This window comes from Hermetia illucens, chromosome 2 (genome assembly GCF_905115235.1).
Source record: "Hermetia illucens chromosome 2, iHerIll2.2.curated.20191125, whole genome shotgun sequence".
NCBI lineage: Eukaryota > Metazoa > Arthropoda > Insecta > Diptera > Stratiomyidae > Hermetia > Hermetia illucens.
Window position 1 is genome coordinate 5,226,007 of NC_051850.1, and position 25,847 is coordinate 5,251,853.

Below are 25,847 nucleotides of genomic sequence, written 5' to 3' on the forward strand. Positions count from 1 at the left end.
TCAGAGTCGCTTGATCTCTGGCAACACAGATGGGACGAGTCTACGAAAGGTCGGTGGAGCGGAAAGCGGCTTGAGCGAAAACATGGGGAGACCAACTACCACATTACCCAGTTCCTCACGGGACACGGTGGTTGCTACAGGCAGTATCTGCACCGCTTTGGGTTGGATGATTCTCCGAACTGTCCCAGATGCGATGGCATACCGGAGGATCCAGAGCATGTGATGTTTCACTGCCAACGATTTGCGATGGAGAGAAGGAGCTTAAACCAGGTGCTGAGCAGGAGCGGGACCCCGGAGAGCTTGGTTACTGAGATGCGGGAGTCCGAGGAGAAGTGGCTTGCGGTTGGCTCCGCAATCATCCAAATGCAGGAGGAGTTGCTGAAGGAACAAAGAAGGAGGAAAGCTGCAAATAGGAGAAGGATGAGGCCGAAGAGCAAACCTACCCCGCAAAGTAATACCTCAATGCTGGTCCCGCGGGGCTGGGGCTGGAGAGACCGGGGGTGGTTTTTAGTGGGTGTGAATCCCACACGCACCCGCTGTAGTTCCGCCGTTCGGGCGGCAGAGCTGCGGCGGACGTGTCTTTCTAAAATTTTCCACCTCCGTGTACGAGAGGATGTGCTCTCGGCTTGGTTATTCGCGATTGGCCCCCTTGTAGGAGTGTCGTGATGGTTGTGGTTATGTCTACATCGCGGACAGAGCTGCTTATGAGCTCAAGCGTGGAGTTGTGCTGTACAACTCGGGCGCCGTATTCCTTAGTTACGGCAGAGGTGTTAGATAGGTCTTGCAACCACTGGTATGAATACTGAGCCTGCACTCAATCAATCAAGGAAGACCTTGGGACTATGCTTTTACGGCATTTACTCACGTTAAACCCCCAGGACCTTCATGCATCAGAGGCAGGAGGAACTTCGATTCGCGCGGTCGAGTCGTTTTTTGTTTTTTTTTTTTTTTTTCACTTTCCAATTTGTCTATCGTTTTCATTCTTTCGATAGCTGCCAACGAGGTTCCGCGTTGGTTGAATTTTCAGAATCCGAATCGTACCTTGCTCATCCCTCTAATATCCAAACTATATTTTTAGAATTCGCATTTTAGCTGAAGGGAGTCACTATTTTAGTGCTCCAAAATGACATCATGATTATTGCAAAGAACGTTATGAACCCGTAATTGGTAAATAACTGAAAAATTCTATTGAATCGGTCTTGGGGGTTGCCCATTTACTATAGCCTTGCCCATCTGCTAACAAATTTTCATATGAAATTATCGAAAAGCTTTTATTAACAGTTATTGGAAAATAAAACAAGAATACAATGAAAATAAATACCCGAAATTATACCCTAGCAATTTGACGAATTTATTTTTAAACATTAACTTCCTGTTCTTACATTGAACGTACCCACCTTCGTCCCAGCTGATGATATTCTTATCTTTAGAGTCTCTCTTTTGAAACCGACTACACTGGTGACCTGCAGAAATGTCAAATCGACTGATATCAACTTTGCTCTCGCCCTTGCCCACAATTTTCGTACCGTGCACTGTAAAGCGCCTTTGTCAGCCGGACATTTTCGCCACAAGCCGTCGATTAGTGTCAACAAGTGGTCGGAAAATGGCCCTGCAGGAAATGATCGACAAAAAGAACCAACAGGAAATCACAAAGATGTTTACGCGTATCAAAAAGACCATCCCCCGGTTCGCGGACGAACGACACAAAGGCCAGAGCGGTCGAATTGGGGTGGTCGGAGGCTCGCTTGAGTACACAGGCGCCCCGTACTTTGCTGCCATCAGTGCCCTTCGAACCGGAGCGGACCTAGTGCATGTGTTTTGCATGACGACGGCGGCTCCAATCATCAAATCTTACAGTCCCGAGCTTATAGTGCACCCGCTGCTGGACGATCCGAAAGCAATAGACAAGATTGAGCCGTGGCTGGACCGGTTGCACTGCCTAGTAAGGGGTTGATTACCATTCACTTCCAATAGACTTTGATCATCTAAAGTGTCTCTTGTTTGCTTCAGGTCTTCGGTCCCGGCCTGGGTCGCGACGTCCACATCGAGCGGACAGTGATCCAAATGATGACCTACGCTCGGCGCAACAACAAACCCATGATCCTGGACGCCGACGCGCTCTCCATAGTCGCCCAGAACACCGAACTCATCAAAAACTACGACAAAGTCATCCTAACACCAAATGCCATGGAATTCGCTCGTCTGTTCGGCACTCAGCGCGAAAACATCCCCCGGCGCCTTAAAATCTTCGGCAATGGCCCATTCATCCTGGAAAAGGGCCGCAACGACAAAATCCACAACGTACGGACCACCGAGAAGTACGAATGCCCTCGCGGTGGATCGGGTAGACGCTGCGGCGGACAAGGTGACCTCCTCTGCGGTTCGCTGTCGACGTTTTTCTTCTGGGCTCTGGAAGCGAAGGAAGAAAAGAACCCGGGCCTGGTTGCCTCTTACGCCGCTAGTTTTCTAGTCAAGGAATGTAACTCAAGAGCATTCGCCAAGTACGGTCGTGGACTGACGGCGAGCGACATGATCCAAGAAATCACCGGCGTGTTCCAGGACTACTACGAGCTCACGGAGGAGGACCTGGCCGAGGAGAAGGCAGCCGAACAGCAGGCTCGGATCGATCGAATCGGGCCGAATATTCCATGAGAATAGCCTGCCGACGAGGCGGGTCGTTGAATTCAATCAATCGCAGCAAAGCGGTCCTGTTGATGGTGTTTTATTATTCCTAAGTGTAGTCAAGCTCTTTTGTCGGTGGAACGCCCTTTCTTCCACTGTGCTCCACTCTCCTACTATATTGTGATGTCTTTATACGCGTAAGCGGCGGGTGGCCACCGCAAGGCAAGCGATCCCCTTTTATATCGAGTGTCTACCTCGTTTTTAGCATTTATTAGTAACGTTGGAGCGTCTGATTTCAAAATTTACCAATCGATGTGTGACGAGTCAATGTGGCGAACCTTTTTCGGCAACTAACTCTACAATTTTACTCTAGAAGTGCATTTAATGGTGTTTTCGAGGCGACGCGATCCGTCGCTAGCATACAAAAGCTATTTCTAACGTAATTGTAAGTTTTCCAGTCAAAAACTTTGAATTGTATTTACAGAAGAAGGTGTTATGGATGTGTCGGTTTTGAGGACTCGAATAAAAGCGAGAATAATGTTTATAAAGTGGTTTTGTTTTAAATTGGGAGTACTTTACTTAGTTACATTTCCTCCGCCTACGAGCGAAGTTTGTGTGAAAACTTGAATAGGAAGCCATGGAATAAGTAGCCGCAGACAAACAGGACATTTCCCTCTGCCCACTCTTTCCTTCTGGGGAAGGAAACCTTTTAAAAAAAATCCGTAATCCGGAGTGGCTTCTCCAAATACCTTCCCTACCTTTAGAGGACACCGTATCACACGGTTCAGAGTTCCTTAACAACATCAAAGCAGCTCTTCGTCCTTCGACGTTTTGGTGGTTATGCCGTCAAACACCATGGACGCAAGACCTCAACGAATTTCCCGTCCGCGCCTATTACCATTTCACGAATTCTGAACGGAATCCAGCAGTGGACAAACATGGATTCCATGACGCATTTATAATCCGTTTCCCAGCACGCTGTCAGTCAACACCGAATGACAGTTGATAATAAATAAGTTGCCCCAACAATTAACTAAGCGATCAATTTTCCAGGAAGTTTCCATCAGTCCAGCGTAAACTCATCAATTTGCCAAGCTTAACAAACAGAGCAACTCACATATTCCACTTGTAAGACACTCCATGAACCCAGTAATCAGAAGAAGCTTAGTAACTGCGGACGTCAACCCAATTCATAATGAGGGGCTTTGACCGAATTCCGTGTCGCATTCACAGAATATCCTTAGATTCTCCCAGACGTTGGGTCAAAGACTCCAAAATTAAAGTTAAGTTTGAAAGTCAAGAACATCATTGCTATCATTGATAGAACTTTGGGTGATCAGTTGTTTACCGAGATTGTTTTGACACCATAATCATTGTATTATCTGCGTGGCAGCTGCCACAATTATTCACTTCTATAATCAACATTTAGGAGCAACTCCACTCCTCTGTCGTGCGCAAGCCTGACAAGTTTAACTTTCGTAAGGCAAACTTCAAAATCTGAAATCCAACCTGGGCTTCCTTCATCTCACCATTAGCGTGTGACCAAGTATTCAGCGCCTTCTATACCACTTTATTAGATCTTTTTCCCTGTTACCTCCCCTCCTCTCATGAGTCACTGCGCACTTACCCTGTGTAAAGTCCACAAAAAACTTCTTTAAATCCTTAAAACTTAAGTCCGGAGAGGAATATCTGGCGAGTCGTAAAAGCTCACTGGAGCGCGGAAATCTCAAAACATTCTGATCCCACATTCACAACTCTCGCAGTCCCGTTCAGCTTTAAATTCTCTGGTTCGTCTGTTAACTCCCTCCTATTACCTTATAATTTACTCTTCCGCTACTTTACCTCTATCTATGCCCCCTCATTTTCTCTCCCGCCAAAGAATGCTGCCTACCTCGTATCTCCTACCATTCCCCTTCTTATCCCCTCAATGTCGAGTACCCCATTGACAAGCTTCACATCAATGTCGGCTCTGGATACGATGGTCTGCCAAACCTCTTGTTGCTTAAAATTGGTCAGCCCTTTCCCTCTCCGTTTTTTTCAGCAAGTGCCTCGAAGAAAACCACTTTCCTGGTCTATGGAAAGAGGCCCTAATCATCCCCAGTTCGCTCTTCTCCTCCTGTCCCAAAGACTTGGAAAAACATGTCAGCGACTGGTTGTCCGCCCACTTTAGCCACCTCAGAGTGCAGGAGCAACACGGCTTTGCTAGGTAGGTATCAGTGGCCGCTCCAAAGAGTCCAATTAGCGCTGTGAGACGCCGTTTTGATGCCACAAACTCCTAAGACCGTGACTGCTGTTATGAGAGCAGAGAGGCAGAGTCTAGCCGGCTCGAATCTTCAGAGCCAGCCCGTAGCATTCACGAAGGAAAGCAGGTCTCCCATCATGCAGCCAGAAATCTCCCTGAGGTCTGCAAAGAAAGTAGTCTGACTCCAGCTAGAGCTGGGCAATCGCAGAGAAAATGCATGAGGGTTTCTCTTCCTTCTCCTCAGCTTCGGCAATGCGAATTGTAGGGTATGTCGAGCCTGGCAACATGATCTCCTATGGGCCAGTGCCCCGTACAGACTGCCGTAATCTTGAATGCATTTACACGCGTCTGGCGCAGGAGCTCTCGTTATCGGGCTATATTATATGCGGGCCAAATTTTCCTTAACTTGGCACAGCTCATAAGCCTTCGCCATCTAAGGCCCGCGGTTGCTACGTAGTGCGAGTAAACTTCACCCCTGAGCTCATCCTTGACCAAAAACCCTAAAGCATCACACCCAGATATTTCACATCGAAGGAATGTGGCAATGTTTGTCCATTTAACTGTGGGGATGGAATTCGTGTACCTTTGTTTTGTTGGTAAATAGCATTAACTCTGTTTTGGTTGGATTTCTGCCGAGTCCGCATGCCGCTACCCCACCGCAAAAATTTTGCCATGTGCCTTCCATGATTCAACATCACCAAATCGCCAACTATAACCAAGTGGCTACCTCCCAGATTACATTGGATTGTGGTTCTTCGCTGGCGCTTTCAAAAGTTCTGACAATAATCCAACCAGGACTACTTCATAACAGTCTTGATAGCTGACTTGATCTATTCAGGCATTCCTTGAATGGCTGCCAAAGTTACTATTTTGAATACCGAATGATGCTTTGACCAAAGTCCCTCCAGTCGTTCCACCTGGGCTCTCTACAAGATTATGAACCCGCTACAGCGAGATTAGATTAGAAAGTATCCAAATGTGATCTGAGAACGATCTCTGATCACACTCTCCAGTTCTCCACCTTGAAAGTCACACGTTCTCCGCTTCCGCCTGCTTCAGTTTGATCACAGTTAGGTCGCTGGAACTCAGCTCTATATGCAGGATGACGTGCAGGCTTGTTTCGCCGAGGATACATGCTTTAATCTGTCCCGATCAGTCGCTCATATACTATGATATAAATTGTAATATTTACTTTGGATGGAGACTTTTGATGTTTCCGTTTCTTCCAATTCAGAGCTCATGTATTAATGCGATCTCGATGTTCTCCTCTCGAATGAAGACGCAACAGATTAGCTGAGGACACTTCGAGAGCTACAGATTTATCTGCACTGCCCTCACCATAGTCTGCTTGCGTAAGAGAGTCAGTCTCCATCGGATAGTTGATCTTCCTCTCCTTCAAGGACTCTTTGGCGCTCCAGGTCATTGTCCGCTTTCGTGAAGTCGAACACTTTCATCTTTGCGTTCCTGAACCCGAATAGTACTTTGAAGTTCCCTTTTCCAGTGCTTTCAGGCACTCTTGTTGGGTATCTGGGGTAGAAAAGGTGGACTACTCACTTGGGGTTCCTACTCTTTGATCATCACCAAAGCATCCATAAGATTACTATGGTTTTGAAGATGAGCTTTTCCTTACCCATGCGGCTCTTCTATAACTTGATCCGAACCACCTGTTTCCTGGGAACCCGGTCATGTTGGACTATCTTCAGTTTTACGCCATTCCAGGCATCGCTGATCTTAGCAACGCATGAACCGAGAAAGCTTCCGGAGAATTGGTCCTTGCATGATATGGCTTGAAGCCCACGGAACCCCTGAGATGAATCCGGGGGGAGGATGCCCTCAAAGACCATCTCCGAAAGCCTGGCTACCACGCTGGTATACAACTCCGACAATAGTTTACCGCTAGCCGAATTACCATCCGCCAGCGCCACCGGTAGGTGACTTCTGACCACGTCGTTAAAGGGTTTTGCGGTGCATGTCCCGTCCTTCAGCCGTTGCTGCTTCACTGTCTGCAGAAATTGTTTAATCCCCTTGCCCATAACACATGAACAGCAGGCAAACAGATCCACGTCAATTGGATGAGCCTAAACCCATGCCCGGTCCTGCACACTCTTTTCCGGTCCGAAGTCGGTTTCCAGTGGCCACCGCGAGGCCGTGTGAGGACTTTTCAAATTGTGCAACTTTAACCTGAAGCATTATCAGACCGGGCCTCCCCACACCCCGTGAACTTTTTAGCCAATGCTGAGGGCATATGGACCTGTTAGGAATTGGAGGCAGATGTACATACTTTTGTAGATTTATAGTATTAATGCACTTTTGGTCAACCTTCTTCAATGCTCATATTTTCCTCTATAGGGAAGGCAATAGGGCAAAACAAAGGCTTTGTTGTAATACTTCATTATTAAATAAATACCAACTCATTCACAAGACATATAACCAAGACAACTTCGCAAAATAACAAAGTCTAAAAAGGAACTGAAATATCTTCGCTATGTTGTGACAACTGATCAGTGTACGACCCATACTCCGATCGCTTAGTATATTGATACCCACTTTCTTCATCCCCATTTTGTTCAGTCATATCGTTTATAATATCCAAAGCTCCATAGAATCCCACAGTTTCCCTTTCGGCTTTTCTGCAATTAGCGATTGCCCAGCGATCCTCCTCACTCGAAGGCACTCTCACAGCCAAATTCGGATTCTCAACTGAATACAACAAACCCGTCTTCGGATTATAGAACCCCTCCTCAGTATCATAACAGCCAGGCGGTATGTCCCTTGGAGGCTTCTCTTTGGTTATATATCCATCACCGACAGGAGGTATTCCTTGTCTTATGCATTCAGCATAGCGTCGATCGCCTTTCGTACAGTACGCCCAATTCTTCTCCACAAATATTAGATCGTCTGGGAAAACTATTTCGTAACTGCCTAATTTGCCATGATCCCATTTTGCACGAACTTTATAGTGATTCGGGAACAGAATGTATCCGTCGCCATGGAATACTCCCTCTTTGAATTGTCCATGATACTCAACGCCATTGGGGAAGCGGTAGACCCCTGTACCGTGCATGCGATGGCAATTGTCCCATTCTCCTGAATACGAGCTCCCCGTGCAGAACTTCTTGTCTGTGATTGGAAGGACAGCACTTAAAAAGGATGAACTCCATTCAGCTGGCTTGAGACGGATGGATTCCTCCATTCTCAATAAAATGTTTTTAGAAAGTAAATTGAAATTTATCAGAAGTTATGCGATGCTTTGGGGGAAATTTATATCTTCACATTGACATGCGAAATGAATTCCGAGGTAACTGGATTAAAATAAAGAATTTAAAATTTAAATTAAATAAAAATTTTGTCAAAAAATTCATCCTCGGCTAGACCGGCCCCCACCATAAGGCCTAGGGACACTCGAACCAGTCGTGGAATCCGTAACGAAGAGGATCCAGACCTCAAAAGAAGAAAACCATCAACATAAGTAGGACTGAAAATTTGAAAACTGCTCCGATCGGCACCACAAGAAGCACCCGAAATAAAGAAAAGCGGGAAAGGGTGCGCGAAGAGATTTAGCCACTCTACTTAATGGGAGCGCCGGCTCTCGAATTTTATTATCAAAAAGACGGGGGCTAGTGAGTCAAATAAAATGTGAAAAACTAGCGGATTACAAGAAAGCACGGGAGGTCCTCGAGCAAGTGAAGGCTCCTCACTTTACCTACACCCCAAAGGAAGAGAAGGTGTAGAACTTCCTTCTGAAAGGTTTGGATGCCGAAAAAGAGCCCAATGAGGTGCTTAAAATGCTACGAGAGACGGGAACTGAGGTCGGAGGAGATCCGTTTTGGAAAAACGAATTCTACCGCACTTCCTTGTGCAGCTAAACCCGGAAAGCCGGGGAAGCGATCTGATCAGCATCAATTCGTTTTGAACGCCTGCTGAGGGGCGAAATAGCCCAATGCCGAAGATTCTAGCGCTATGGTCACTCGGCAGTGAACTGTCAACTGACCTTGCGATGTGTAAAGTCCGGGGAAGGCCATATCGCAGCCGAATGTCCACTAACTGAAGAAGAGGGCAAAGAAAAAACCTTCTGTGTCAACTGCGGAAGCGGAGGGCATACGGCTTCGAACCGTGGATGCCTTGCATGCCGTTTGCAGAAGTAGTCCGACAAGGAGGAGCTAAGAGGCCCCGACAAAATGTAAGTGGCGGGATGAGCACCATCCAAACAGCATGCCCGCCGCTAGGTCTGCAGTCACAGCGATACCACTGGATAGTCTCCGGATCATCGCGATTATGGGAATTCCATCTTAAGAAGCGAAGCGGAGCTCTTTGAATTCACTGCCAGGGAACAGCCCGACATTGGCAGTCCAAAGCATTCGATAACAGTCAAAGCCTTTGAATTCGTGAGGAACGATAGACGAAATTGTAGGTCGTCATTATCGTTTCAGGCATATTAAAAGGCCTGCATTTGAAACCTTTGAATGTCTGGAAGTCTCTTGTATTCTGTTTCCACTTTGTAGAGGAGGAAATTTATACATTCTGTCAGTCTACGCAGTGGGAAACAATCGAGCCAAATTCAAAGAGGAATTCCATTCTCCGTTTACGATACTCGGACTGAACAGGCTGCATAATTATTATATTATAGTCGGCGACTTGAATGCTAAGCATACCTCGTGGCTAAACGTCACAAACAATCCCAGAGGGGTATTCCTCAAATCTTGGATAGAGCAACACCAGATAGAGTATAAATGGGATTACAGAGGTCAAATAGTCCAACCTGGCCCAGGGCAAATTCCTACCTGGGTTTGGGCATTGCTGACGTGCGCCTGAACTTTAATTTTAGGAATCCTCAACGGAAACTACAGACTCTTCCTTACGATAATGACCATAACGCTATTCTTATTGAGGTTCTGTTTGATGGACGAAGAGTTCGCCTTCTGCCGATGGACAGTGGCGTCCACAGGCTGAACTTTAAACAATGAGATTGGAGGAATTTCTAAGAGAGGTTTATTCAGGGAAATGGTTATCTCTTGATGGGGAAAACGAAAAAACGGTAACAAAAACTTGAGCAACAAGAAAATACTTCAGTATCTTCTCAAGCTGGAGAACTTGACGCTGGATACAATTGAACATGTCGTCCCTAAGATTAAACGATGAAATAATATGAAAGCGTCTGGAACTGCAGCCATAAAACGGCTCAAAAAAGTGAAAAGCCTTCTGCTCACTCGCGTCAACAAAATCTTGTAGAACGAGATGTCCGCACTACAGTTCTCCAGTGTAGCTTTGCGTTGCAAGCTGATCTCATACCGATTGATAATCTGCTTCATTACTTTGATTCATGTATGGAGTTAACTTCCATATTTAAAAGGGTAAACAATAAGAGATCATCCGATATGAATGGCATTCCCAACGTAATCGTCAGCCATTCGTAATTATTGCATCTTATTCAATAATTTATTGAACAATTCCTTGTTTCCAGGACGATTTTAAAGAGAGGAAAGGATTCATCCAATCCTAAGAGCTAGCGCCCAATAAGTTTGCTGCCAAACATCAGCTTGCCTTATAGACATGGAGAAGGCCTTTGATACCGCCTGGCTGGATGGGCTGATTTTCAGGCTCCTGAAAACGGCAAGCGATGGAAAAACTGTTGGAATATGGCCATCAGTTGCACCGTCTTTTCATCGACCTTAAAACCGCCTATGAAAGCATTTTTTTCGGAGTTGGGTAGGTGAACACAGGGTGTTGGACTCCCGCAACATTACGCTGTCGGACTACCAACTAAACACCTCCCTATCATCAGAGTCTAGCCTGGAGCCGTTTGACACATTACTTCGGGCTAGCCCTCCCGCTCTCCCGGCTTTGGGAGCCTTCAGGTCAGGGAATTCCTTTCACCAACGGAAGGGGAGGGGAGGAAGGGAGTTATTAGTTCAGGGAACCCCTTACCATCCGATCCCTCCGCCGGTCGAGTTCAATCTTCTTCGTAATAAGAAGAGCCCGAGCGTAATGCGCAAAACGATTCCAGCTGCCAGCGCTTTTCAGCATCTCTCTGACAATGTTGTCTGGAGAGAGCTCCCCTGTGTCTAGCGCAAGGCTAAAACCATGAGCAGTCATCCATCCGCTTACCCGTCGCATCAATATCCCAAGTCTACTTTGCGCCTGTTCAACAGCGCGTCCTGTACTACTTCCAACGTGTTTTCCATCCTCCTTTGACACTCTAGAGTCTCATAGAACAGGGAGCCGTCTTTCAGATAATCCGTCAATATCCGCAAGAGATAACTTGGCACGTGAAATGAGTTTTCTAATGTCCATCTTACGGAATTGAAGGCATTTCTGCCATCAAGCGTACTGTACAAGACAATGATCTTGCCAGTCCTTATGTGTTCCTCGGAGACTTGGGTTCTTAGCAAAAGCCTATACCGGTTGTTGCGCCGTTGATGATGATGAAGAACGAGTTTTCCAACCACCTCGCTGCGATGATGTGGCGTATGCTGTATGGCGATTGCTTTGTCATCACGGACGAAAGTCCCACTACTAATAGAGAATTTCATGTTCTGAATGGATTACACTAAGTGCGCCTACACTTTTCGCAACTTGTTCGAGTTTAGGCTTACGGTATATCTCGAACAACAATGTAAACTCGATTTTATGATGAACCTTTTTTATAGAGGAGACGACTATGTCGATATCGTCTCTTCTAACAATCGCAAACACGTCGTCTACATACCTTAACCATACTTGAGGCATTATCATATGAACCTTTCAGTGAGTAATGGCGAGAGGGGGTCCCCATCGCTACTCCCGGAGTAGTTTTGTAGAATCTATCCCAAAACATAAAATAGTTTTCGTTCGGGCAGAGCCTGGCAAGGTTTGCATAAATTCGAACTTTTCTTCTCCATTCCGGGCCAGATCCAAACTGGCTCAGCCATCTATCGAGTTGGAAAATTGACTCTTTCACACGCGTGTTGGAAAACAATACCTTCACGTCGAACGACACCATCACTTCGTCCTCACCCATCCTCTCACTACGTTGCAGCTTCTGTATTAATTCATGGAAGTTAGCAGCTGAATACTTACTATTCGTTGTCCCAAGGGCCTGGCACTCATTGATCAACCACTTGGCGATGTTGCACGTCGGTTAGTTCGAGTCCGCAATGATTTCTCGCATGTCGTCCCCCTCTTTGTGGATTTTCGGTTGACATCTGATTCTTGGAAGCGCAGGATTCGGCATTCGAAGTCGCCCAATGTTCGGGAATACCCGCACTAGCTTCCTTCAACGTTCGATCGACCCTTTTGATAAATTTGGGAAGCGGGTTGTTCCGCAATTCGATTAAGTTTCCACTTTCCGTCGTTGGTTGCTTTTACTGACGATCTGATAGCCTACACAGCAGAAGATCACTGAGGTGCAAGTTGAATTTCAGAAGATCTTCAATGACATTAAATTCTTCACGAACAGTTGGCGGATGGAAGTCAATGCGCAAAAGTGTGAAACAATTCTGTTTCGAAATTCCTTGACGTACACCAGTAGTAACTTGAGAAGAAATTGGGGAGATTTCCACATTGTCGCGAATGAGGAAAATCTGAGCGCATTCCTCATAAGAGGTGCGTTAGATACCTGGGTGTGCGTCTTGTCGAGCGCCTCCAATTTTCCAAGCACTTTGAAGCCACACTAGAAAGCGCTGGCAAGGCGTTCATGTCTCTTCGAAGACTCTTTTATACTCATCATCTTAGCTGGAAGGCTTTTTTTGGGGTAGGGTAGGTGAATGCATTTACGCGCTCAGTGTTGGACTCCCGATTTGGTACGTCGTCGGACTACCAACTAAACACCTCCCCATCGTCAGAGAGCTAGCCTGGAACCGTTTGTCACATTACTTTGGGCTAGTCCCCGAACTCTCCTGCCTTGCGGAGCCTTCAAATCAGAGAATTCCTTTCACCAACGGGAGGGGAGAGGAGGAAGGGAACTGTTAGTTCAAGGAACCCCCTGTCATCCGGCCCCTCCACCGGTCGAGTTCTATCTTCTTAGCAACGAGAAGCGCCCAAACGTAATGGGCAACACGGTTCCACCTGTCAGCAGTCCTCAGCATCTCTTCGACAATGTTGTCTGGAGAGAGATCCCTGTGTTTAAATAGAACGGCTGACGAACCCCATCCCACCTTCCACAAGAAAAAAAAGTGTGGTGGGCGTTGTCCACAACTCCATTGCAAAACACACAATCCGAAGAACGCGCCTTTCCAATCTTGTGCAGGTAAGACTGAAAACTTCCAAGCCCACTTAAAAATTGGGTAAGGAAATAGCCAGTCTCACCATGCTTCCGATTCAGCCATGCACCTAAGTTGCCGATGAGCCGCGCAGTCCATCTGCCTCTAGTTTCATTTTGCCACGAAAGCTGCCACTCGTCTAGAGTGCGCTGCCGTTCTTCGCGAGCAACTACCTCCCTTGCGCTTGTATATGGCCTGACGCTTCATAGCAAGAAGGGCAACGGGGATCACTCCCGCGATCACCATCACGGCCGCTTCAGAGACAGTGCGGTACGCAGACGCTACCCGCAAAGCTTCCCGTCTCTGTACTTGCGCGAGGCGTTTACCATATACCTCCTTGTTAAGAGCACCAGCCCATACCTCTGCGCCATAGAGCAGGACAGACTGCGTTGAACTCATCAGGAGACGTCGCCTACTAGACGTAGGACCCCCAATGTTTGCCATTAGCCTACTTAACGCCGAAACTTCAGCCGCAGCCTTGTTCGCTGCTGCTTGGATTTGCTCAGAAAAGCTCATCTTTGAGTCAAGAGTCAACCCGAGGTACTTGACCGCTGATTTTGACTCGAAGATCGACTCGCCGAACGATATGAGACGCAGGGTCGGAATTCTCTTTTTAGTCAGGATGACTACTTCGGTTTTTTCCAGTGCAAGGTTGAAACCATGAGTAGTCATTCATCCGCTTACCCACCGCATCAATATGCGAGTCTGCTTTGCGCCTGTTCGACAGTGCGTCCAGCAACAAGCGCTGCGACATCATCTGCATAGCCGACCAGGCACGACTCTTCTTGCATGTCGAGTTTAAGTAAACTGTCATAGGTAGCATTGCAAAGGTCCGGCCCTAGGATGGATCCCTGTGCTACCCCCGACGTGACCTCCATCCACCTTTGACCCTCTAGTGTTTTATAGAGCAGGGAGCGGTTCCTCAGATAGTCCCTCAATATCCGTAAGAGATAGTTCCTCAATATCCGTAAGAGATAGTTCGGCACGTTGAAAGCATTGTCTAGTGTGCCTAGAATGACTTTCCATCTTACGGAATTAAAGGCGTTTCTGACGTCAAGCGTTACGAGGAGCACCACCCGTCGAGTTCGGCGGCTATGTGCCTCTGCTCGTCGAACGGCCTTGCACGACTTGCATGATAGCATCAATTGTCGATCTCCCTGCTCTAAAACCAAACTGCCGGGGAGATAAATCTCCGGCAGCGCGTATCGCTTCAGCGAGTCTACCTCTGATGAGCTTTTCGAGCACTTTCCCAGCAGTGCCAAGCATACATAGTGGGCGGTATGAAGGCGGCAATTCGGGGTCGCCTTTCCCTTTATGGATCAGCGCAAGCCTCGCAACCTTGCAAGGTTAAAATCTGCAAGCTGGAAGGTTAAAATCATTTATTAGACCAGTACTCACCTACGGGTATCGTATCTGGTTTAATTTGAGTCCTAGTCAAATGGAAAAAATAAGGATCGCTTCCACGGGGCTAAATAGGATTGCTTCATCAAACTATGAGCATTATGTAACTAATGAGGTGACGTATGCAGCTGCTGCTGTGCCAAGAATCGACACAGTTATCGTCATCATCATCGTCGGAATCATATAGTGCGATCTGTTTCACATGGCGAGAATCCTTAGGTTTCACAACCGTTCGCAACCTTAAATCGTTAACTGATGTTAAAAAATGATCGGAAATTTTCTAGAACTTGATACGTGTTTTCGGATTTTTGGCAAGTGCTAAACTTGGTTGGTGGTACACCCTTGCAGCGCCACACACAAACTAGAATAATCTGTGGTCGGGGACCGCACAAGGGAATATGCGACGGAATTAAAGACAGATTTAAATTGAATCTTCTTTATTTTATCCTTTTTATATAGTAATTCTAGGTTTTAACATAACCATTTTGAAATTATTAAAAAATAGAAATAGTAAAAAGTCGTTTCACTTACGGAAAAAGTTAAGAGAATCTAGGAAGAAGCTGAAAATGAAGCGTTAAAATTGGAAATATTTTGTTTATACAATTGCGATCTAATCTCAATAAAAACCCAAATGTTCAGTACTAATCTCTAAAAACCATTTAAAGAAAAAAAAATCAAATCCCATCTGAGGAATGATGAGCTTTCATAGAAAGAAATTCAAGGTAAACAAAAAAACATACAAATTGAAGTAAATTTAATAAAAATCTATTGCGGTTTTCATCCTGTCCCTAACAATCTAACTCACATTCACGTGTCCGCTCCATTTCTGTATCCAACTCGGCCACGCCTCGTTGCTTTTCAATAACGATCCCGATCCCTTGAGCGAGACCGCCTGCGTGACTGATGACGGCTGCTGCTACTACGATTGCTAGGGCTTCGACTGCGGCTTCGAGATCGGGATGGCTGTCTACGACTGCTGCCCGATTTTGACTTTCTCTCCCGACTCCGTGACCGATGGACACGAGACCGTCGATCCAATTCCCGACCACCTACATAATATCGTGACTTGTACTTGTCATCGTCACGATCACGATAGCTTCCGCCACGTTTCATTTCAGCCTTACGCGGACCCGCTGTCTTTTCCAATTCGGCAAGCTTTTCACGGATTGCCATGAAACCCAGATGTAATTTTCCACCGAAATGATCGGCTAGCCGCACATCGTTGTCGTGAATGCCAAGATATGCAGAGCATACTTCGCAAACTCGAAGCTTTTGCTGTTGATATGTCGATGCAGGCATTGAAGAACGATACTCGTGTTCGGCTTTGATTTTCTTTGCGCGTAAGTCATCGATTTCAGTCATCAATTTGACGCTCTCTTCAACTTGACCTTCTTGGCCTAATTGCTCGGCTTTGGTCAGTTTTTTTGCAATTTCTTCGGCTAAAGCATGGACAGCATTGGCCTTTTCGGCTACTTCAGCCGTCATTTCTTCTTGTGTTTCGGCTAAACGCTTTTTTGCGGCTTCTGTTCGACGATCACAGTCGTTTATGAATGCTTGCAGGTGTTCCATGGCCTAAAAAATAAGATTTATTTTCTATTAGCAAAATTATTGACTTCAATAAAGACGTAAATTAGTCATTTAATAAATCATCGTCACTAAAGAAGGACTACAGGCTAAATCTTGCCCAGCAGAAGCATCTCCCTCATCATTATTAGGAAGAGTGAATGAAAGAGAAGCTGGGGATGTGGACGGTACTGGCCTGACATCGGTATGTGAAAGTGCAGTCATGCGGGTCCGACACTGTGAACCAAGCAAGGGACCCAACCGACGGCAGAGGAAAATACTGTTCAAGAAGGCGAAACTCCTTAGAAATGAGGTCATGAACATGGCTTCATCACCAAGGGTGGTAATGTCCAGAGAAATCGGATGCGAAGAAGCAGAATCTTCGGCGAAAGTTAGTTTAGTTTAGTGGGGGAGCTGGCCTTCGTTAGGCCCATCGTAATATCCCCGAAAATCGCCTATTCAATAACCTCCCGACTGCCGCGTTCGCAGGTATTTGCGAAAAATACGCAGATCCTTCGTTGAAGAAAATTCTACCCAGGTGTCTTCGTCTGAAATCTGAGGAGGCCGGGCAGCTGCATATGAGATGCAGGGTTGTCTCTTTCTCTTCCCCATATTGGCTGCGTATATTTAAAGACACCAACCCGTTTTTTTTCATATGGAAGCTTAAGAAGAAATGTCCCGTTAAAAATCCGACTAGGGCTTCATGTCCCACTTCTTAATGGACAAAAAATGCCCCTCTAGTGGTCCCGGATTCTTTCACAAAGATCCTCGCTTATCGGTAAATTCAAATATATCCACTTTCACTGCGTGAATTCTTACAATTTCACCCTTTAGACTAGACCTGAGAGCAGATGTCGAATGCCAGATGCGAAAAGCTGGCTCTGGCCCCATCATAGTGGATTCCATAACGAAAACAATATCAACCAAACAAATTGCAATATATCTACCAAACATCACATATTTGGGCATGCTCTATATAACATAGGTCCTGTCTGGAGTTACCAAATTTCCCATCAGGCACGTCCCTTCCTGAATATAAGGGGACCCCCCGCGAGTGTGCCATGGGCATGAACATGCACGCATCCGGAGACGTCTGTGTATGGGCATGCTTATGCATAGGCCAAGTAGATGAAAACAAAAAGCCTGCCCGTGGATAAACATTGACTATGGGAAGAATACCCATAAATAAAACCATACATGGAGGAGCAAAAGGGGAATAAAGCTATTATGCAGGGCTTCGAAAACCGGCGTTTTCTTGGGTGTAGGCAAGGGGGCTCCCGGCCGCCGACATCCAACGATCGCAGTGGGAAACTTCATACGGAAGGGATTGGAACTGGCTCCATCGACGGACCCGTTCAGGAAAAGCTGCTCGCTTCTTCGCAGACCCCGCCCCACCCGAACACAAGCCCTCACGATGGTTACCCCTAGTGGGAAGTGTGCAGCCGGAGTCTTCGGTGAGGAACAATCCCTGGCAGTGAATCATCCTAATAATACTTTAGGCAACGATCAATCAGGAGCTGGAGTAAAAAGATCATGGAGCTGTGTGAATTCACAAAGGACCGCAGGAACTTACTCGAAAATATAAGAGGCATCGGTTTGGCATACAACAAGGACGAAAGATAGGGGAAGCCGTGGAACGAAAAAGTGAGTCGAGTGACTCAAGTAACGCATATTCAAAATGCGAAAGGGGGAAAACCGGCGAAGTTGGGACCTCGTACAGCTTCAGGAAAAGGGGCCTGGGGTCTATAGTTGATCAGATACACGTGAGTGCCGCTTTAGCCAGTAGATTTGCTCGCCATGTCAGTCAGGACTGCACTCATACCACCCGGCAATCTGCATGGAAATTAAAGGCGGATCGAAATCGAAAACGAGTTCTCGCGAAATGCCGGGTTGTTTGCTCGGCTGGACGATGAAAGCCTTTGAGGGGGACACGTTTTTCGCGGCGCTCAAATCCGACATATCATTCAGGGCTGAAGAAAAAGCCACCCAAATCACTCGATGGGTGACGGACGCATGCGGGCAAAGTGGTTCAGGGGGAAACTCGGGGGCGACGGACAACTGCGTGGCCGCCTAAAGAAAGGTATTCGGAGGAGTAAAAAGAGCTACTTAAAACAGCTGTGTAACCATGCCAATATAAACCCTTGGGGCGAGGCCTTCAGTGTGGCAATGGAAAGGCTGCAAAGACCTCTCCAGGTGACCCGTCCGCACCTCCTAAATTAGGCTAGCTAAATTAGGGCATAATACCTCCAGTAACTATGGAGGAGCTGCGGGAAATATGTGGTAGGATCGGTGACAACAGGCCCCCGGTTTGGATGGCATCCCCCCCAATCCCTAACCCAAACTTGCAGTGAAGACTAGGCCCAAACTATTTGCCAACACCTTCGAGGCGTGCGTCCAGTAGAAAAAGCAAGTTGGTGTTGCTTCCCAAACCTAACAAACCACCTGGAAACATAGCATCATATCGTCCTAACTGCTGGATACAATGTGGAAGATGATGGATGATGGAATCCCACTCATCATCGCAAACAGCAATGGCTTGTCGGAGTGCCAGTTTGGTTTCCGATGTGCCCACTCTACAGTGGATGCAATAATCATGGTATTGAACTTGGCAAAAGGTGCACTGATTTCAGGCGACTGCTGGGCCGTGTTGGCGCTGCATATCAAAAACGCATTCAAGTCGGCCAAGTGGAACAGAATTAAAGGGGCGTTCGCTGATATAAGTTTTCCCGGGTATTTAGCAAATCTGGGGGAAAATTACCTTTCAAATGGGCTCCAAATAGTACATTGTCACAGTCGGGGTACCACAAGGATCGGTACTGGGTTGTGGGCAATACTGGTGGTGGCGGGCATGATCCCTGTCGATGTTCTGGCAAAAGAAATCAGCATGCTGTACCATGCAAGATGTGTGGAGGGACACACAGAACGGAGGAATCCGACAAAGTTTTAGTCGTAGACCTCTGGCAACGCATATGGGACGGGTCTACGAAGGGTCGGTGGACGCATTCCCAACATTAAGGTGTGGCTTGAGCGAAAACATGTGGAGACCAATTACCACATTACCCAGTTTTTCACGCGACACGATGGTTGCTGCATATAGTAACTGCACCACTTTGGATTGGATGAGTCTCCTAATTCTCTCTGCGGTAGCATACCGAAGCATCCAGAGCATGTAATGTTTTATTGCCCAAGATTCGCAACGGAGATGAGAAACCTAAACCCAGCGTTTGGTAGGAGCATGAGCCTGGAGAACTGGCCCGTCAAATAACCAGGGTTAGCATATTGCATCTCGTTCCCAAGAACGACAGAGCCTCGATCCCGTATTGCAACTATCGTTGTCGTATCACGAATCGAGGACATGCCGAAAACAGCGGCGATCACCCCTTCGGGCTATTTGAGTTCAAGGTGATAACTTTCGGGTTGAAGAACGCCATATCGACACCACTTGTAGGGGACTACATCGCTGTTTCGCGTACATTGACAAGGTCATGATAACTTCAGAAACAATTGAAGAACAAGATCATCACCGGCGCATGATGTTCGAATGCCTTCGGAACTTGAGATTGCAGATAAATGTGAGTCTTCAGGACAGCATCATTTAAAATCTTGGGATGACAAATTGACGTCGAAATAAAAAAGCTGCGATACAGAATTTCAGCAAACCAACGTCAATTTACTAACTTAGGGAATTCTTAGGCAACATAAATTTCTGCAGGCGTCATCTGTTAAACGCAGCCTACGTGCAAGCGCCGCTACAGAACCATATGCCGTATACTACTATTTTGGAAGAGCTAGCGACGTACCAACGCAGGAAGCTGTAGTTTCGCGGAGGTGTTACAGGCCATGCAGTTGGAGTACCAACTGAAAGATGAGGCTTTTGCCTATTGTGGTATGTGGATGGGAAAGGTATAACCTTGAGTTCTCGCTAGCCTAAAGAAACAGCTATTCGACATGACACATGAAGCGGCGCATTCGACTGTCGAGCTACGCAAAAGCAAATACATCAAAAATATATCTAGGCAGCCATATCACGGGACATCAAAAATTGGGCGGGGTGTTGTTTGTCGTGTCAGGCGAATAAAAGTGGTAGTCGTGTCAAGTTACATCTGCTCATCAAAATGTCAGACAGCTCGTTCGAGTACATTCCCATTTACATCGTAGGCCCTCTGGCACAGTTTCACCCGATGGCAAGAAGCAGTGCCATTCAAAAATATATTGATAAAGACAGTAGCAACTATTTTCGTTATACGGATCTCCGGGTTCGAAGCATCAGAAACCGAGGGTCGCAGATGGAAGCAGCGCAGGGGTTTCGGAGTGCTGGCATAGATCACTGAAAGCAGCCGTAGGGTGCCACGATAAGAGTCAAGTCTGGTCCAGCATTCTCCCGGCGATACTCCTGAGATTCAAAGACGGTATTAATGAGGATTTTAGGACATCGTCAGCAGAATCGGCCTACGGAACTCCACTGCAGATACCAGAGGATTTTTTCTTGGTGGAGGACCAACTATTTCTGTAAAAGTTCAGAACGCAAATAAGATGACACCGAGGGCGAACTGCGGAAAAAATTTGCTGGTACGAGTACGAAAGCTGCTAGAAAGGCCATTTAAAATGATTGTGTGTCCTTCGGAATGAGTGAAAGACATCAACTCATCTTTCAGGATTTCTCCTGAAGCATATGCTCTCAGGGGACCATCTCGGTTCCCATGGTACCAGATAAACTCGGGTGTCAATGTAGGTCTCATCCACTTTTGGAACCAATTAGCAGAAAACATAACTAGGGCCATTTATACCCGCGTTCGTGCAATGGCGCCCTTTACTGAGTGAAGGTTTCTTCTTCCTAAAATAGCTGAGCTCCTCTGCTGGCAGCTCTCAACCTTGGAATCATTTTTAAGGCTTATTTTTTCTTATCCATACTTTAAAACCTAGAAATATCCAGTACTCACCTCAACATCATAATAATAATCCTTATGTTTGGCCGCATTCTCATAATCTGCTCGCAATGCTAAATCATGTATTTTCGGACAATCTCCAAGATCCATACGCTGTTTAAGGAGCATACAATGAAACATAAAGTGGATTATGTAGTTTAGAAAACAATATTGATAATATCTTTTATATAATCTGCTTTTAAAGTACTCTACAAAAACAATTTGAATTATTTCTTTCAAAAAAGTCCATTCATTCTGATATACACTGATTCAAATTGGGGGTGGAATTTGTTTTCTTTTTAAATATTATCAGTAAAATCGAATTTTGCGTCTATCGTCTTCGAAGTTTCAAAGTTGAGCAAAAAGGAGATGTAGTGATTCAATCTTTTTATAAGAGTTATAATATCGAAACTTGTTTAATTTATCTTAAAGTACTTCGAAGAGTAAGAACTCGAAACATTTCATTTATAGATTTTTCGTCCCCGTAATTCCTGGTCCGCCCTTATTCAGCGTTAAGACCATTTACCAGTAAACTTTCCGAGCTTCCATAAAACACGCAGCCATTGCAATTCGATTTCACTTTAAATATGTGCAAAACGAATACCATCCAATTTTTATTATTCATTCGAAACTCTCATAAACAAACACTCGCGTTCACACATTCATGAAAACAGGAATCCCATTTAATATGGAAACTGCAAATAACTCGTTAAATCCTGAATCTGCATTGATATAGGGGAGCTAAGCAAATAGAATTTGTTGATTTAAAGGTACATCTGCGAATCATTTGATATTTTCAATCAATTATTCGAATGATTATGGGATTTCGGCCGGAGGCGGTCAGATAATCAGCAAATATGTATTTTGGTAGGACGAGCTGCCGTTCATTTTAATGAATCCTTTGGGAGCTTTGTTATTTTAAACTTTGCCTAGAGTAAACTGCAGAATAAATATCAAAACCTATAATTTCAAGTCCAATTGTCCCTAATTTAAAACAGGAGATTCATGACCAATGATTGATTGAGTTACGTGGCAAATGAGAAGGAGATGTTGGTCATTATTTGGGCACTCACATCTCGGAGGAAGCTCCTTTACGGAATAAAAAAGCCAATCGAATTTCAGTCATTAGCGTATGCATTGAGCAATAAGATTCATCATCATCATTAACGGAGCAACAACCGGTATCCGGTCTAGGGAACTCCAGACATCCCGGTTTGGCGCCGAGGTATATCCCTAGAAGCTGTCTGGCGTCCTGACCTACGCCATCGCTCCATCTCAAGCAGGGTCTGCCTCGTATTTTTTTTTAAGCAGTAAGGTTGGCAATGCTAAAACGGAAGTGGAAGGCTATTCTGAAGGAGTTCAACTACGAAACTGGAGTTGGACCTTCAAGGAATACATACGTTGACCCTGTGCCAACAACTGCCCATGTTGACATAAATGCATTTCAAAACGGCCATCAGTGCAGGATACAATTTAAAGGATCTCAATATAACCGGAAACACAAACAGGGATATTTAAGCGATACCAGAATCCAAGTGCCATCAACGGAATCAAAATATTCGAATACCAATGAAATCTTTCCTTGTGTTTTAGTCATCACCTCGATTGCCGAGTGGAGTCTCGGGTAGTGCGTAGTAGCGCTCCTCAGTACGGTTCCTTTGACCGGTGGAGGAGCCGGATGGCAGGGGGTTCCTTGAACTGACAGTTCCCTTCCTCCTCTCCCCTCCCGTTGGTGAAAGGAATTCCCTGATTTGAAGGCTCCGCAAAGCGGAAGAGTTCGGAGACTAGCCCGAAGTAATGTGACAAACGGTTCCAAGCTAGCTCTCTGACGATGGGGAGGTGTTTAGTTGGTAGTCCGACGACGTATCGAATCGGGAGTCCAACATGATTCTTTTGTTTTTTCATTAAATTTTTATTTGACGAAATTAGCTGATTCCTTTGGGTGCTTTCTGAGTACTTACGGAAATTTGTTGCTCAGTAGGGCGGTGTGCTCCTATTTCTTGTTTGTCTTCCTGTGCGCTTAGCACAGGTTAAAGCTATATAGAAGGGGATAAGTAACAAGTTTTTGACAGCCGGAGACAAAACAGAAATGTTTAGTGCAGACATGGATGTGTCCGATCCTGCACTTGACGACGGCGAAAATTTCAATTTAGCAACGGGCAAACTAGTAGTAAGAAAGGAAAAGAAATCCTTTCCTGTGGGAAACTCGGGTTAAACGGTTTCTACCCCCATCAGCGGAGACACGCCTACAAAGGCACCAGAAATGAATTTGTACGATAAGAACACCAAATACAAACAGTATTCGGTTTTAGTGGACCGCGCCCAGACAAATCAGGATAGAAGGAAGCGCACGGATCCGTTAGACCTATACACTCACGTAAGGGCCCTCAACTACAACAAAAATATATTCAACATCAAGCGTGAGGGTTTCACAAGAAAGTCCGTATTTTTCAAAACGGCCCAAAGGGGTCAAGGAACGCGGCCTTAAGCCCTTCATACCGATTCGTGCGACGTGCCGCTATGGGGTCATTAAGGGTGTATCACTCAATTGGACGGAAGAGAGAATTATTCAAGCCTCAGAGTCCAGTAAAAGTAATCAAAGCCCAGAGGTTCAAAAGAAAAGACAGTGATAATAAGAAGGGTAAAATACCCCCGGGCACTGTAAAATTAACCTTGTTGGGAGAATCGCTGCCAGTGTCAATTATAATTGGAAAAACCTACTTCAAAGTAGATCCCTTATAAATGAGGGAAAGCCAGTGTTACAACTCTAGGCACTTAGGACATACTGCTAAGATGTGTAAAGCGTCCAGAATAAATTCTTAAACTGTAGCTCGTCCGAAGATTGCGATGGTGCAGCCTGCACAAAAAAATGTTTCTTTTTGTGGAAGCCTGGAACATAATGCAAGGAATAGGGACTACCTTAAATGGACGGAGTTTAAAAAAGCTTTTAAGATTTCGGCCGTAAAGAATATCACCATCAAGGAAGCGTCTAGCACGATCAGAAATTATTATAAACCGATTGAAAATGACATTTTTCCCCCTTTCCCGCCCAAACCGAAAAAACTCAAGAGATAGCATTGCAGATGTGAAGAATATCCCCTCAGGAGCCTAGGAAAGTACAGTACCGCTGTGAAGAAAAAGAACCCCGTTACAAATTACAGAACTTTTCCCTAGGTGGAGCAAATAACTACAAACACAAATAAGGGTCCAATATTTGAACATCCTGCCTACTTTATAGTATCTGAGTATCAAAAACTAATGCATAAAATAATGCTGGTGATTTAAAAAAATGCCACGAGCACCTACGAATTTCAGACGAGATACAGTATATCAGAGTTATGACAGAAAAGTTGAAAAACTGTAACGACGTGCTTCTCATGGAAAACTCCGATGGAACTATCTCTACAACGTGCATTGCCTTTGGAGAGTCGGTTAACTTGACGAAAGGTAACATCTTTGTAAATAGCATCTGTAATAATGACTTCAGAGCCCTCAATAATGGGGAGATCACCTTCTCGACAGTAATATATGCCGGAATGTGCAAGTCTTCAGTACCGGATATATCACTAACAAATGCAGTAGCCACGTCCTGCAACTAGGAAACACTTGACACAACCTACTCGAACAACAATCACGGATCTATCTTGGTACAGAGCCTGGATGTCAAGCGTAAAGATGTCTTCAGAGTAGCCAACATCAAACTTAATGAATTGATCTAGAACCTACAGCCCCAAGTTGATCTGAGAACTTCACGGTTCGATTTGCCCTATATGGAACTGATGCAGCGATATCGGCTGTGGCCTCCATCTGTGCTTGGTTTCTAACCACCCTGGAGTCAAAGGTAGCTACAGGATGCAAGAAATGACGATCCTCTCTGCTGAACTGAATGGGATAAAGATGGCCACGCAAATGACAAAGGAATGATAAAAAAAGAAGATAGCAATAATCACAGACTCCCAAAGAGTCTGCACCTTCTGGAGAAGCAGGGCATCAGACATCCAATTATCTAGGAAATAATTGAGGCAATAGCGAATTATAACTTCGAGAAAATGAGAATAATGTGGTGCCCAGCTAAAAGTGAAATAATGTCGAACAAGATGGCGCACTCAACAGCAAAGGCAGCCCTAACCAACGGAAGCGACATGCTTCCATCCTTTTCAGCTATAGAAATTCATGTAGGCAGCTTCAATGGCAACATATATGTATGCCAGCAGTTCGAAATATATTAACAAAATTTCACATTAATAAATTTTCACAACAGCACAATAAAAATAATTGTCGAAATCAACAACCAACGGTATAGGACAGTACAGGCAACTAACATTCAAAAGGACTACCAAGATTCGCACTCTGAAAAGTACAAACTCGTAGAGCTACTATCTCCCAGGGAAGAACCCCAAAGCCATCTTTACAAGGACCTCAAACAGAACGGACCGAGGATCATCGAAATAGTAGACCAACTTAACTGGAAAACTTGGGTTCAACCTACTATAATCACCAGCCTAAACAACAGATAGCGTATCCCTTTGTATAAACATCACGAATAGTCCTCATCGAATGCAGATTATCTAAGATTGAGTGAAGATGGGCGAATTATCACGATCAAAAACAAAAAATAAGATATGCACGCTCGAGGCCCATAAAACGATGGCGCCAACCAAAGTGCAAACATGCATCTGATTGACGGTTGACACCAGCAAAGGGCGATCATGCGTCTCACCGATCATGACTGCTGAATCAATAGAATTGCAAGCCAAGTTCCAGAAAAATTGCAAACAGCGACATCAGGCCACGTTGGTATGAACCAATTTAGACATAAGACAAACTTTGTAATTGTAATGTAGCAAACCATTTATT

The 25,847-nt window shown here is 45.4% G+C and overlaps 3 protein-coding genes across 3 annotated transcripts in view; 1 reads left to right on the forward strand and 2 right to left on the reverse strand.

The window, feature by feature from the left end:
* Window positions 1–1,447: 1,447 nt before the first annotated feature.
* On the forward strand, window positions 1,448–3,170 carry LOC119649308 (ATP-dependent (S)-NAD(P)H-hydrate dehydratase). The gene is made up of 2 exons (XM_038051406.1): window positions 1,448–1,942; window positions 2,011–3,170. Exons 1-2 carry the CDS (start codon window positions 1,472–1,474, stop codon window positions 2,650–2,652), a joined length of 1,113 nt encoding a protein of 370 aa, XP_037907334.1. The 5' UTR covers window positions 1,448–1,471; the 3' UTR covers window positions 2,653–3,170.
* A 4,069-nt stretch (window positions 3,171–7,239) lies between these two features.
* Window positions 7,240–8,155, reverse strand: LOC119649302 (MORN repeat-containing protein 5-like). The gene has a single exon (XM_038051399.1). The coding sequence runs from the start codon at window positions 8,055–8,057 to the stop codon at window positions 7,323–7,325; it is 735 nt and encodes a 244-aa protein (XP_037907327.1). The 5' UTR covers window positions 8,058–8,155; the 3' UTR covers window positions 7,240–7,322.
* A 7,090-nt stretch (window positions 8,156–15,245) lies between these two features.
* The window catches only part of LOC119648086 (putative RNA-binding protein Luc7-like 1), a 70,232-nt gene continuing 59,630 nt past the window's right edge, over window positions 15,246–25,847 (reverse strand). Inside the window, exons 3-4 of the mRNA XM_038049579.1 lie at window positions 21,006–21,104; window positions 15,246–16,074 (exon numbers count right to left, since the gene is read on the reverse strand). Of these exons, the coding sequence (XP_037905507.1) occupies window positions 15,361–16,074; window positions 21,006–21,104 (813 nt within the window). The 3' untranslated portion in view covers window positions 15,246–15,360. The remainder of the gene's footprint in view (window positions 16,075–21,005; window positions 21,105–25,847) is intronic.

Coding starts and splice junctions, on each gene's coding strand:
- LOC119649302 (XM_038051399.1), bottom strand. CDS start 8,057: ATGGAGGAATCCATCCGTCTCAAGCCAGCTGAATGGAGTTCATCCTTT.
- LOC119649308 (XM_038051406.1), top strand. CDS start 1,472: ATGTCAAATCGACTGATATCAACTTTGCTCTCGCCCTTGCCCACAATT. Junction 1,943..2,010: donor TGGACCGGTTGCACTGCCTA/GTAAGGGGTTGA, acceptor TGTTTGCTTCAG/GTCTTCGGTCCCGGCCTGGG.